This window comes from Meriones unguiculatus, chromosome 7 (assembly GCF_030254825.1).
Source record: "Meriones unguiculatus strain TT.TT164.6M chromosome 7, Bangor_MerUng_6.1, whole genome shotgun sequence".
NCBI lineage: Eukaryota > Metazoa > Chordata > Mammalia > Rodentia > Muridae > Meriones > Meriones unguiculatus.
The window spans coordinates 82,023,891-82,038,647 of NC_083355.1; the positions used below are offsets into that span (position 1 = coordinate 82,023,891).

At 40.7% G+C, this 14,757-nt stretch overlaps 1 protein-coding gene across 1 annotated transcript in view; it reads right to left on the reverse strand.

Annotated features, from left to right (window-relative positions):
* Positions 1 to 14,757, reverse strand: part of Kcnh5 (potassium voltage-gated channel subfamily H member 5) — a 302,177-nt gene that overhangs the window by 55,975 nt on the left and 231,445 nt on the right. Inside the window, exon 10 of the mRNA XM_060387658.1 lies at positions 13,466 to 13,662. Coding sequence (XP_060243641.1) covers positions 13,466 to 13,662 — 197 coding nt within the window. The remainder of the gene's footprint in view (positions 1 to 13,465; positions 13,663 to 14,757) is intronic.

Below are 14,757 nucleotides of genomic sequence, written 5' to 3' on the forward strand. Positions count from 1 at the left end.
GACTATTTAGTGGAACTGCTTGATTTGATACCTTTAGGGAAACATTGTTATGGCACAATGCCAAAATCTTCAAGATGCATCTCGCAGGTGGGAGGAAAAGGGCAGTCTATGAACCTAGATGCTATTTTTGGCCAGAGTAGTCAGCTATTAGAAATTCATTCCAACTACAGTACAGCTCTCTGTTTTCTCACTTGTAAAAAAATGCATGCTTTAAACTCCTTTGAAGTCTATATACATATGCAATATAATATTATATTATACATACAATAAGAGTAATGTTTATTTTACTCTTCATAGGTGACAGTCTGGCTGAATTTACTGTAACATCGGAAAAATCCTCCTCTAAATAAGCAGATGCTTCTGAAAATGTGTTCCCTGCTAAGCCTTTATGGCCAACCTCAGAGGCATCTTGGAAGCCTTTCAAGTTCAGGTTTGTTGAGTGATATGTTTTCCCAGATGACTCTGAGGACAGAAACAAATGAATCAGTTGAGTCAGTTTATAACGTGAAGGAAATAAGTCCCTAAAATGACAAATCACATGGTAGAATATAGATATTGTTTTTGGGCAAAGAGCAAAGAACTCACAAATGCTCTCTGTTCCTAAAAATATATTAAAATGTGGGTCCCCTAAAGAAGGATTCAAACTCAATATTGTTTGTTTACTTATAGTATATAATATACTCACACAGAGAATATTCATTGGCTTTTTCGTCGTTGTTGTTGCTCCAGAAATGACAAGGAAAGATAAACAGAAGATGGTCTGATGGGGAAAATCGTATGCATTCCAAATCAAATGAATCTTTAAAGGCACCAAGAAAAAAGAATACTATACACACCATGACCTTAGCATCCATTTAAACCTTGTGTTTTCATCCATGAGAAATAATTCCCTTTAAATAAAGATGTCTCACAAGCATCATGCTTCCTGTAGCCCACTCACTGATGTGAATTGGTGGGAATCAAGAAACGGTAGAATAGAAATGGAAAGTATGCCAGGCCACAGAAGATGACAATGCAGCCACTCCTGATGAGATCTGATAGACTGAGATCAGAAGGAAGGAGAGGAGGACGTCCCCTATCAGTGGACTTGGGGAGGGGCATTCGTGAAGAAGGGGGTAGGAGGATGGGATTGGGAGGGGAGGAGAGAGGGGCTTATGGGGAATATAAAGTGAATAAAGTGTAATTAATTAAAAAATACACTAAAAAAACTCCTTAAAAAATGGAAATTATGGGAAAATACTGAACCCATCCCTTCCTCTGGAATTTGAGAAACTCAGTGCTTAAATGGCTGCTCTGGAGGCATACTGAAGGGTGAAAGATCTGTCAACCTTTGTCCCGGCAACTAAATGTGGAAAAGTCTTCATTCTTTCTGGAAGCAGACCAATAGAGAGCCCCAAATAGAAACAGCTTAAGGACTCAAAAGACTCCATAATTAGGTCCCTGCTTCATCTAAATGCGCATGACAGACTTCTAGAATTGCTGAAGTTGCCTCTGTAACCCCCGTTGCTGAAATGGGAGCCAACTTGGAGGTGGAAAAGGTAGGTATGCGCAGGTCTAACTCTCCTGGCTTGCCTCTAACAAAATGGATTTCCAGTACAAATGGGGTAATTTCTCAGTGCCTAAACTAGGAGGCAGAAGCTTCACCATCCGAAAGGTGACTGTTTTTTTATACTTCATGTCCTGGGGGCAGAGCTCAGAGTGAATTTGCAATCCAGATGACCAAGTGAGGTAAAGACAGCTATAAGCATACTCTGCTCAGATTCAAGTGTTGTGAAAATTCCCAAGAGTCTTTCCTGCCAGTGCCCCAGAGGCAGTCTCTACTCTGCCACCACAGCCCTGAGACCAGGGGATCCTAATTCCCTACCACCAGAGCTGCTGCACCCCTCTAGAATGCAGCAGCAGGATCGTGCAGATTCTGCAGGCACAGACAATTAGAAGGAGCAGCTGGAAGTTAACGCTAATTGTGATTTAGCACCAATTAGCAGTGGTCATTTTCATCATTCTGTTTCATAAGGCTCTTCGCCAAAGTTGTCAAGGGTATTGTGTGCCTGGGTGTTTTCAGAGGACAGTGATTAGTCTAGTCCCTGAAGTGGAAGATTTGTGCTCGGGAGAATGGCAGACTCATATTTCATTTGTTCACTTATGTATCCCACAGTACAGAAGATGGGTTTGTTTGTTTGTTTGTGTGTGTGTGTGTTTGCTTGCTTGCTTTTTTGGTCTTTGGCAATAGAAAATACCCTCTTAAATTTCATTGCTTGGAAGTAAGATCAGAATACAGACAGGAAAACAAATCGCCACAATAGGTGCTATGAGACAAATAGACATAGGGGCCATATATATAACACACAGTTCAGAATGTTATGGAGGCAATGTGATCTTTTGTTCCAAGTGTGGACAGGGTCCTAGTGATCTTTTTCCAACAGCTAAAAATGAGTGGGTCTTTGGAATGGAGGAGCTGTCACATGTTGTATAGCTGTCGTAGCTTGGGAGAGGGACGAGAGCGCTGCCCCTGAACTCCCACTCATAGCCCATGCCACTTTCCACAAGAAGCTGGCACGCGCTTCTGAAATCTGCACAGGACACAAGCTACCAGTACAGTACACTTAGCAAGTACGTCAGGGAGGTTTGGTAGCCAGTTCTAGTAGATTTTCACTCGCAGGACTGCTGAAATACCTCATGGCTCACAGAAACAAAGAGGAGATTCTGGGGTGCTGGAATCACCACGGGGAAAAGCATGCATCCTGGGAAGAAAAGTAGCTGCTGCGTTGCAAGCTAACGCCAGTGCAAGTATGCAGCTAAACCGCCGTTTCTTCCTTCGGGAAAAACAAAATGCAGCGCTGGTGGGTGCTTTGCTTCCCCATAAACCTGCCAGGTAACTTCTGGAGAGCTAGACTAAAGATCTGGTAAAGATCTGGCTTTGTACTCTCCGTCTGTCTCCCTGTATCTGTAGATTCTTTAGGGCATTTCTCTTTCTCTAAATGGGTATCCTTCTGTGTGGTTATGCTTTTTTCTTTATCTCTTTGACCTCTCCTCCTCCTTCTGTTCTTTCTCTCTTTTCCTCTTTCTCTTTCTTCTGGTTGAAAGAGGGTGTGATTTAGTAGCCTGGGCTAGCCCTGAACTCACAATTCTCCTTCCTTGGCCTCTTAAGTGCTAGAATTACAAGCATGCACCACCAGGCACCCGACTTGACATAGTTAATCTTGTCTGTCAGCTTGCTCTGATTGAGATATACACACCTAAGAATTCAGTAGAGTAGCGTTCTGGATGTCTGTGAGAGCATTTCCAAACACGATTGTCATGTGGGCTGGTGACTGAAGTTTGAAAAGCTCTCCTTGAATGTGCTCAGCCCTGTACAAAGGGATAGGGGATCTGGAGGGAATAGAAGTAAAAAGTGAAGACTGTCCATTGTGTACAAGCTTCATTGTTCATGAGCAAGAGAATGTGGTGCTGCTGCTCTCTCCTGGGACCTCAAACCCTAGCTCGGCTGCCTGGGAACAGATCAATACATCCGCCTCACTGCAGGCCCTCAGCCTCCAACTGGGACTGTGTCGTAGGTCTCCGTGTTCTGACACTTCCAGTTTCTTGGACCAAGCAGATACCAGGTTCTCGGTTTCTCCAGCATGCAAATAGCCAGTCTCCACTCATGTAAGCCAATTTAACACCATTCCCCTTTCCAAGGAAGCATCTATTCTATTAGTCGTGTTCCTCTGAAGATCCCTGGTCAGTGGGTCTTCATCAATCACTGAGTAATCAGAAACAACTCAGAAGTTATAAAATGAGCAAATTTTTGTTGTGGTACATCTGGAGCGGTTTAGTCCCACTCCTCTGCAGCTTTTAGGTTCAATTATTTCTCCATGGTTAGCTTAAAGTAATAAACCGTGGTGAGTATGGATCAACTTCTGACATTATTCTCAAATATATATATATATATATATATATATATATATATATATATATATATATATAAAACTTCTGGTATAGCTTAAGCTTTAGATAAGGCTTCTATGAAGTCAACTGACATAAATCATTATGACATCAAGTGTAAGTAGTAGGTGTATAAAAGAGGATGCCAGAAAGTCCCTTTTATCACCCTCTCCATTTAGGGCAGTAGGATAAAGGCCATGTGAGCCCACAGTGAGAAAGTATTCCCTAAAGGAATGGCCTTCATCCTCTATTCTGTAATTCTAGCCTCTGTAAGTTTAAGCCACTGAGAAGTTCTATGTTGTAGCCGCCAAATGCTGGACTTAGATGAGACATATACGAATGTGAGCAATGAAATTAATATTGACACTAGATTCCAAATTAGCCCTGAACTGAGTACTATAGAGTGCAATACAGAGGAGTCTGAACCCGCAATTACTCTCAGGCACGCAAGGAAGGGGTTTCTTTGGTGATACAACTGAAGGACATCTGTCAGTTTGGCATCATTTTCTATCAGTGTCCAGTGGATTCCCCTTTATAACAATTATGGAAGTATTAGGCTTATTTTTTCCTAGTACCATGTAGCTTAGAATTTTGATGATAGCCATCAAAGCCAGCAAAGCCATGGAGTTAAAACAGATGGCCCCTGGTCCTGATCTAAGGCAGCAGTTCTCAAACTGTGGGTTGTGGCCCCTTTGGAGGCCACTTACCAGATATCCTACATATCGGATATCTGCATTACAATCTATAACAGTAGCAAAACTACAGTTATTAAGTAGCAATGGAATAATTGTATGGTTGGGGGTCACCATAAATAACATGAGGAGCTATATTAAAAGTTCACAGCATTAGGAAGGTTGAGAATCACTGTTATAGAGGCATAAAGGAGTTTGCATATGTAAATATATTCTACACCAGGAAGTTAAACAGGAAACCTCCATCAGGAATATATTTTTTAGCATCATTAACATTAGTTATGTGAGTTAGTTTACTTCACAGTATTTTCCTTTGAGGTTTTTTTTTGGGGGGGGGGAATTGGCTAGAGGGTAACCTTGGTTCTCTGTCCCCAACAAAGGCCATTCTCTCTACAGCTCCACATGGTTTGCTACCACCAGCTGAGAAAATTTCAAGGCTTATAAGAAATACAGCCATGACCATACAGGCCTTTACAGCCATTGAAGCAGGACATTCTCCCCAAGCATGGTTGGATACCATAAAAAGCTAAAATGTTACGCTCAGGATGCGAGGCTAAGCACTGCACTCAGGGTCAGCCGCTTTCGACCCAGAGAAGAGCATGTCTGATTGCATGCGGGTTGATGCCCCAGGTCCCGCCTCTGAGAAAAAGGTATCGGACGGGTCTGATGCTCTTTGGGTGGATGACACCTAAATGAACATCGGTACAAAGTCCCAATTTATTCCTAATATCAGAGATCAGACCTCTACTCTTGCCTGATGTGTCTAAAACAAAAAGGGGGAACTGTAGAGAGCTGCGTAATGCCATGCCTTAAAGATGGAGCTGGTTTCTGCCTTCCACCTTCCCGATGATGAGTGCTCTCTGTCAGGAACAACTCCACATTTGGCTAAGGCTGAGGATCTGGCTTGCTTCCGTGTATGTGGACCTATCTGCATTGCCCACGTGGCACGCTGGAGTTGGCTACCCAGAGGCTATTTAAGCTGTGGGCTGGCTTTCCCCAGGGTCAGATGATTGTTCAAGGTTCCTGAATAAACTGCATTGAAAAAAAAAAAAAGAAATACAGCTCTTCTAGCTTCTCATTATTTTTCATACTTGAGATTGTCATCTTTGATGATAAACTTGTCAATATTTTCATAATTTTTAATGCAAAGGTTAATAAACAATGTTTCCTGTCAAATAAAAGCTTCTCATTCTATATATTCATTCCAAAATGCGTAGTAGCCAGGACAGTTCCTAAGGCACTGACATGACAGCAAGGAGAAAAGCATGGTATAACATTGGGATGACACAGCATTTTGTCATTCGCTATATCACTTCTTAAACGATGTTGATGTGAAAGGCACACACTTTTGATAATGTCAAAGTCTCTGCAATGCAGGTGACAGGGAAGCCAACATTCACTGTCAATGTTGGCTCACGCTCAGGTTGGAATCCTACTGATACTAACCATGCATATAACTCACTTGGTTTGCCTGCTTGCTTGTTTGGGGTTCTCTGTCTATTTGTTCTAAAGCAAGGGTGAAACATACTGAAGTCGATCTCTGAATTGCATATGAGCTCATGCTGTCCTTACTTTTAAGGCTGAATGTAATCAAGCCTCAGATTTTATAATCTTCTACAAAAGACTTGTTAAAGATAATCTTTAGTCTGTCCTAGAAATGGCTGCATGAACAAAACCAGAGCAAAGGCAATATCAAGGGATACGTTAATGTGGAAAGTGGAAGCGTTCTGCAGGGTCCTACTTTTACTCCAAGACTTTTGATCTACATTTAACAGTAGAAATGCTGGCAGCACAGGATTCAAAGAACTTAGATACAGGTGGAAGATTTGGCACTGGCTTGCTAAGTTAACTCGAGTGAATCCTTCCACTTCTTAGTCTATTTTTCATCTATAATGAAATAAATTAAAATAGGTAAGCTACAAATTTTTTTTCTTGACCTGGAGGGAATAGGAGCTCCACAAGGAGAGCAACAGAAAAAAAAAATCTGGCCACAGGGCTCTTTTCTGAGACTGATATTCCAAGCAAGGACAATGCTTGGAGATAACTTAGAACCCCTGCATAGAAGTAGTCCATGGCAGCTCAGTGTCCAAGAGGGTTCCCCAATAATAGGAACAGGGACTGTCTCTGACATGAACTCAGTGGCTGGCTCTTTGATCACATCCACCTGAGGGGGGAGCAGCCTTACCAGGCCACAGAGGAAGACAAAGAAGCCAGTCCTGATGAGACCTGATAGACTAGGTTCAGATGGAAGGGGAGGAGGACCTCCCCTATCATTGGACTGGGGGAGGGGCAAGGGAGAAGAAGAGGGAGGGAGGTTGGGATTGGGAGGGGATGAGGGAGGGGGATGTGGTATATAAAGTGAATAAACTGTAATTAATAAAAAATAATGTTTTTCTTATTCTCAATTATCCTTTCTTTGAAATGAAATCCTGTGTATTGTCATCACCCTTCTAGTCTCTCCATGTCCCCTCTCTTGTGTTAAACTGGATTCATCCTCTTAGTGTCCTTCAGAACTTGAGTGTATCCTTTCATAGCACCTTCCCAAATCTGTGATAATCTCTGATCTGTGGGCTCCTGGACAGCAAGCACAGGCCTCTCCCTTGGTGACCCCACAGCTATTAGTAGGAACTGCATTAAATACACATTGAGCCAACCAATGCTTTCTGTGCCATGCTTCAACAAAGTGTCTCATCTGACTGTGTATACAGAAAATAGCAAATAAAACCTCTCACTCTTCTTATTTAAATAGTTGCTCTGGAGGGAAATATGTTCCTGCTATCTTGAAAGTGAAGAAAATATTCAGAAATAATTCACAATCTCAGCCATGCTTAATGTAGCCGTAAGTGCTAATGTAACATTTATTTTAAGCTCCAAGGAAATGAAATCCTCTTGACAGCCTCATGTACAAATATACCTACCAATTTTTAAATGGCTCATTTTCTTATACTCATAAAATGTAATGCCTGTGGGCTTCATAATTTTTTTAAGAAAAGGCATCCAATAAAATTACCAATGTATCTATCGATCTGAGGAACTCTGAGAATACAGATTCCTTATTAACCTTTATAAATGTAGTATTGTTGGTCCTCAAGATTATTGTTGGTTTGAATGACTGCCTAGAAGTCACAAGATCAGCACAGAGTCACAGTCATGGTCATGACCTTCTGCAGCCTGAGCACGCAAAGCAAGAGAGAGAGAGTCTGGAAGACCTAGGCTAAAGCACCCTCTCAATTCCTAAGAAGTGCATGTGAGGCGTTGCCAACCGTGAACTTCACCAGGGATACAGGGTCTGGGGAATGCTCATCTAAGCATCTTCTACCTGGCCTACACCAAAATTCCACAAAATAAAATAATGCACTGTTTACACACATCACATTATTTGAACAAACAATTTAAGCACAGAAAGGGACTCACTAACCAGAGCAGTAGGAATCATCTCAATCCAAATCCCCAAGTTAACTATTTAGGTAATTTTTTCAAAGGACAGCAGTCATTTCTACTGGGCTCGATCTGTTTTCATATAAACACTTTAGACAATTGAATAGCCACCAGATGGAACAATGAGAAATGCTATTAGTTTAAGAGTCCAGTGGGAATCTTTTGAAATCTACCACCTACACTGAGAGTGCCAATTATCTCCTTTGACTCAGACCTGCAGGCAGTATTGGATTCAATACATCCTCATTCTTTCATCACCGCCAGAAAGAGCATCTTGAATTGGTTAAACAGATAAATACATAAACTCATCTGATGCCTTTTCTAACCATTCCTAAACTCATAATAAACCACCAAAGTATGCTCTCATCACAGAAAACAGTATATCAACCAAAGCCCTTGGTGAAACTCATTTTAGATTCTGACTTCTGCACAAGAAGGTTCATCTTCTGCTGTCTGGTGAACCATTTGGACCTTTCTCAGAACAGTTGCTTTAAATACATAAAATAACAATAACCAGAACAACATCTTGGACTATCTTAAGCATACATGACGAAAATCTTAAAATAACTGTGTAATAGTTACGTTATAGACACAAATATTGTGGGAGTAGCCAACCATTATCTGATTGGATTTAAGGCCCACTCCATGAGATGGAATCTATCCTTGAAGAGTAAAATACAAGAGTTTTATTATCAAAGTTTACAGGTTACAAGTAAAAAAACCTGTGTCAGCCTTCCTATACCATGATACCAAGGTTCAATAATTTATTCCATTTAGGTCACAACTGATAGGGTCAAGAGTAAATAAACAAGCTTCGCTTTTTTTAATTGTTTCATTTGTTTGTGCAGAACTTTTAGAACTAATCAAATACATTGGTTTTAGTACTAATTTTTTATTATTTAATAAGGTAATTTGATTTTACACACTATAAATATACATATATACTCTATCTAGTTTGTATATATACACATAATTTTTCACACACACACTATGTAAATATAGGGTGTATACTATATATACATTTTACACACACACACACATATATATATATATATGTGGTGTGTGTGTGTGTGTGTGTGTGTGTGTGTGCCAAGAAACCCAGCCTGGCACTCAGTAAAGCAGTTTCCAACTTGAGTGAGAAGCAGAGGCATTGACCTCCCATATGAACTTGGCAATCTTTACAGTAACTTTCGCTCTCTGGTGCTCCTGGGTGCTCTCTGTCTGGCTCCTCAGCCACTCCTATTTCTATAATATCCTCTGTTTTTTGGGTGGCCCTCCAGCTGGGTGGCAAATAAGGGAGATGTGATTTCCGCCAAAGGTAGAAAGATTTCTGTTGGTATAGCTGCTGTTTCTATCTAAACTCCCGTCCTCTGCGTCCATCGGCTGACACGTACATAATGCTCATGAGTAGCCAGTCACCTGTCTGGAAAAGGTTTATCGAAACGCGGGGGTGTTCATTAGCCTTGTTACACCAGTGGCCTTTAAAAGGAAGAAAGGCGGAGAGTTGATCCCTATCTCTTTCACCATGAAGACACAGTGAGAGGGTAACCACCTGAAAAGGCCAAAGAGGGTGCTCACCAGGGAACCAAATAGACCAGATGCCCAGCTCAGGCCTCCCAACCACCAGACCGAAAATTTCTTATTTAATCCAATCAGTCTTTGGGAGATTACATCCTAGTCTCAGAACCTCTACCTTCCCATGGGTGAAACAATTACTTTACCTTCTTTATGTTGCTAGTATTTAGTTAAGACTATTATATAAAACATACTGAAGTGCCTGGCTCCATTCCGTTACGGTCGACCCGTGTGGAAAGTCGGAGACTTGAGATTGGCAAACAAGCACTAAAGATTTTGCTGTCTGGTCCTTGATTCAAAAAGTTTGCTAATCCCAGCTCGAATTGTTGGATAAAATTTACCAGAATACTTTTCTACAAGAATTTTTTTTTTAATAGAAGAGCTTAAGGCTTAAGGTTCTGTTAAAGGGGAACTTCTAGTACAGCCACTGAAAACCACACACTACAGCATCTCCACTGTGTAATGTGCAATTTATACACTGGCCAGAGCTGCACTCTGCTAAGGCTGAGAACACGGGCTCAAACTCCGAACCCTTACTTACTAGAATCATGTTCTTACTAAATGGTCACTATGAGATCCCTAGCTCACTACGAACATAGTCTTCGTTACAGAAGTGAATGAGAACTGTTCGACACAATCATTCTTACAATAACAGCAAAAACAACCTTATTTTTTTTCAACTGGCAAATCAATGGAGAATAAAGTCAGTGAGCAGATGGGGCATCCTTCAAACTGTGGGGCGTGTGTCTACGGAAAAGCCTGGCAGCTGTTGTAAAAAGTTTGTAGATCCAAAGAAGGGTTTGAACCCAGACTCTGACCCACACAAATTATTTGGCAGGTGTAAATGACACTTTCAGAACCTTCATCTTCTTACAGTTGAAGTGGATATTCTGCCCCTTTTTGGTGGGATGCTGGCATTAACAATATTATCATATATAAAATACATTATGCCCACACATATAAAATAGGCTGTTTAGATGGTAGTTTGTGCTACTCATCACTGAAAGAAACCCTTTTACAGTTTTCTTTCACATTTTGTTTGGCTGAGAATGAAGTGGCAGAGACTGGCAACACATCCTGTTCTCACAATTTGCCAAGTTACTAAATAATCCATTAGGAACAGAGAGATGAGATTATGAAAGCAAATTAAAAAAGCAATACAAGCCATAACAAACTGGGAAGGCGAAAAGCCACTTGCTGTAACTTAGCAAGGTACAGTACCAGCACCTGCACACAAAAGCATGCAGTCCCAGATCCCGATTTTAAAAGTAAAAACAAACAAGAGTTCTCGGTGTGTAGCTCAATTTTTTTTTAAACTTGGAGAGTCACAGTCATATACGCTGCCAGCTCTAATAACCAACAAAATGTGAGTGTGTATGTGCGTGCACGTGTGTGTGTGTGGTCTCTGCACAAATGCATGCACGGGAGTGTGCAAGAGAAAAAGAGGGAGCAGAGCTTATGATTAACTTACTTTGAAGAAATATATATTTTATTTGTGATCTGTTTGAATTATTTCTGCTTGAGGCTAGGCCTTGCAACCATATCAGTTGGTGTGCTGGCTAGTTTTATTTCAACTTGACACAAGCTGTTATCTGAAATAAGGAAACCCCAAATGAAAAAAAAAAATACCTCCATAAGCTCCAGCTGTAGAGCATTTTCCTCATTAATAATTTATGGCGGAGGGCCCAGCCCATTGTGCGTGATGCCATCCCCAGGCTGGTGGTCCTGAGTTCCATAAGAAAACAAGCTGAGGAGCAAGCCAGTAAGCAACATCCTTCTATTACCTCTATGTCAACTCCTGCCTCCAGGCCCCTGCCCTGCTTGAGTTCCTTTCCTCACTTCTTTCAGTTATGGACTTTGATGTGGAATTGGAAGCTAAATGAACTCTCCCCTCAACTCACTTTTGATCATGATGTTTCATCAAAGCAATAGTAACCTTAACTAGGACAATTAGTTATTTAATATTAATCTGCTGGTTCTGATTTCTTAACATGTTCAGAGGAACATTTTATGTCACAAAATGTAAATATCAAGTGATATCTGAGGTAATCAGCACATTTTGAGGAGTACAGTGACGGTGTATATTCTGTAAAATGTAATGATGATAAATAAGGGCTTAGAAACTTTTAGAACAGAGAAAAAAATTTCAAGTCTGATTCGTTTTTGAGTTAGTATGAATATAAGAACTTCAAATAGCTGTTTGTAGGTGGGGACCTTACAGCAGAAAGCAGAATATGAACCCAAGAAACATGGGTTCCCTAACAGCAGGTAAGAATATTTTATATTTGGTTCATATTTGGACCCCTCTCACTCATCTGTCAATGGTTAATGCTGGTATTTCACACTGTGTGCACTTAAAGCTTCCAGAGCTCAGGGGGCGTATGGCTCATCTCTGTTCTCTAGAGCTGTTAACTTGTCCCCAGGTTCTGGATATTCGGTGACAATTTGTTAACACATGAACTGAAACATTGCTCTAATACAGATCAAATGTTTTGAAACTCAGTAGGATTCCCATTCTGGCCAGCCTATCCTTCTCTTGAACCCCAAGCAAGAAGCACATTGATTTAATTCTGTTTGTTTCTGCATTGCTACAGTGTGGATATTAATTTCTCTCTTGACTGGCTTGTTTGCCTTCATGTTAACTACAAGAAAGGTTTTATTTAAGAGGCCGTAGAAAGGAAGGATCGTTATACCAAAACACTTCACTATAGACAGGCAATCATTTCACGTGACATTCCTTAAGTGCAGTTATCTAAATGTGTAATTCATTCTTGGCCATAAAAGAGTCTTAGCCAATGTCCAATGACCCATAAATCAGAGATAAGAGGTTTCTTTATGCAAATTAACTTTATGTCACACTCATCAATAAAGAAACAAATGGTAATGAGGATCAAGTTTATAGCAGAACCAGAGTAAAGGTATCCTGTATCTAGGTACAGGATATGTCAGTGTGGCTAATTCATTCTTCTGATGGTATTCTTTGAAAGAATGGATGAAAAGGAAGCTTTGCGGATTGATTGTGATTATGAGAAGAAGGGTTGAAAGAACAATGGGAATAGAAAATAGGTAGCCAGCTTGATGGACCTTCCCAACTTTAAAGACATGCATACCATACAAAAAAATGCTGATGTCCATTTTGGAGCAGTGTCACAGACTCAGTGAGCTAACTGTATGTGATGACTATCTTTGGTTGACAACTTGACTACATCTGGAATTAACTAAAATCCAAAGGGCTGAATGATTTTTCTTGATTGAATTTTTCTAAGTGGGATAATCCACCCCAAGTCTGGATTTTTTTGAAGTGGGAAGATCCACCTTAATCTGGGCCACACCTTCTGGTGGCAGCCTATAGAAAGGACATAGAAGAAGGAAGCTCTGACTCTTTGACTGCTTGATCATATGTTTTTTTTTCTCTCTCTCTCATAAGTTTATTCCTTCACTGGCATTATAGCCTATTTCTTTGGAGTCCTGACATATAATGACAACCACCTGAGACATCCAGCCTCAGGGACTAAACAACTGCTGGATTCTTGGACCTGGGGGAACCCTGACTAATAATATACCATGCCATAGCAGTTTCCAGTCCCATTTGCTTCTCCCCAAGTCTGTTTTTAATTTTGCATCTTAAATAATAAAGATTCAAATATTTACTTAGATAATCAGAGCTGTCTTCTCCCTTTGGAAGTAAAAGATAAGAATAAAAGGAAAGAAAATTCTATCACTTTATGCAGATGGGAATGTACCACTTCAAAATAAAGTACTTCTCTTTCCTGGCTGATAGAATATAACTTGTTAGTCCACCTGAATACTCATAAGGGAAAGAAGATGCAACATACCCGCTTCCTTAGATTGCAAGTGAGAGTGAGATTCCTTGAAAATGAGTTTGCAAATGCTGTATAGAAGTCAAGGACCTTGAGCAGGGCTTCTCTCTTGATGATGTGCAGATCACAGTAAGTCAGGGCCCGGACGTTGGCACACGCATGAGCAAGGGTGGTTTCCTTCCAGAAGATGTCTCCGAACACATCACCTTTCCCTGGAGAGCAGGAAAAGACAACAGTTTCCGCCATGCCCACTAGTGTTCTCCAGTTTACTAAACCGTCCTGAGCTATAGAATTCAAACTCCTCTGTATGTACAGAACATGGCTCAGCACGTTTTCGTCCTTTCAGTTCCTGATGGAAACCTGATATTGGAAAAATAAATGCCATTTATTGGAATAGCCACTACCTTCATTTTAACACATACTTTCAGGAACCTTTGCAACATTAATTTTCCCATTCTGAGAAGAAAGAGCAAAAATAACTTCTTTTTTTTTCATACTTTCTAGGAAAAAAAATTGAAAACAAAACAAGATGCAGTATACAAGAATCTGTTGTTATAGCCTTTATATATCTGCCACACTTGTAATTTCTACCACATAATGTAACACAATATCCATTAAACTGGATTATTCAGTAACTAAGGATTGCACTCGAAGCACGCTAAAACTGTGTCATGTCTGTCTTCAAAGCATGCCCTTCTCTCTCCACAAGGTTAAACCTGGCAGGGTCTCAGCTCTAGCTCCAGAGTGCCCCAACCATAATTTCTGAGCTTAGAAAACTCAACTGTGGGAGCTGGAGAAGGATACACATTTGCAATCCTACAGAATCAGAGTCAAATGAGGATGCACTGAACTATGGGAAATGTAGAAAGATACACACTTGCAATCCCACAGAATCCGAGGCAGATGCTATAGCCAAATATGGATGCATCTTTATTACCTATTCATGTCCAAAGCACCATTCCTTGAGGCCCAAGCACATCCACATTTCCAGATTATAAGTGCCTAGTTTTACAAATGGCTTGAGGAAATGTCAAATGTCCATAACCCTCAACGGTCCTTCTGCTTAGAAGGTTCCCTATGAGCCCTCTGGCTTCTAAAGTTCAGCCATCTGCTCTCTTTGTCTGTTTCTGCCAATATGTGCTAAAGTGGAAAAGACAGGAGTAATGGATTCCTGTGGGATAAGCTTTCCTGGAGGTGTTCCGTAGATGATTTGTTCTTTCAGCATTCTAATCACGGGAAACAAATACCTATTTACATTGTACAGATTAAATCAGAAGAGGAGGAAAAAAGACGTGGTCCGTAAAACC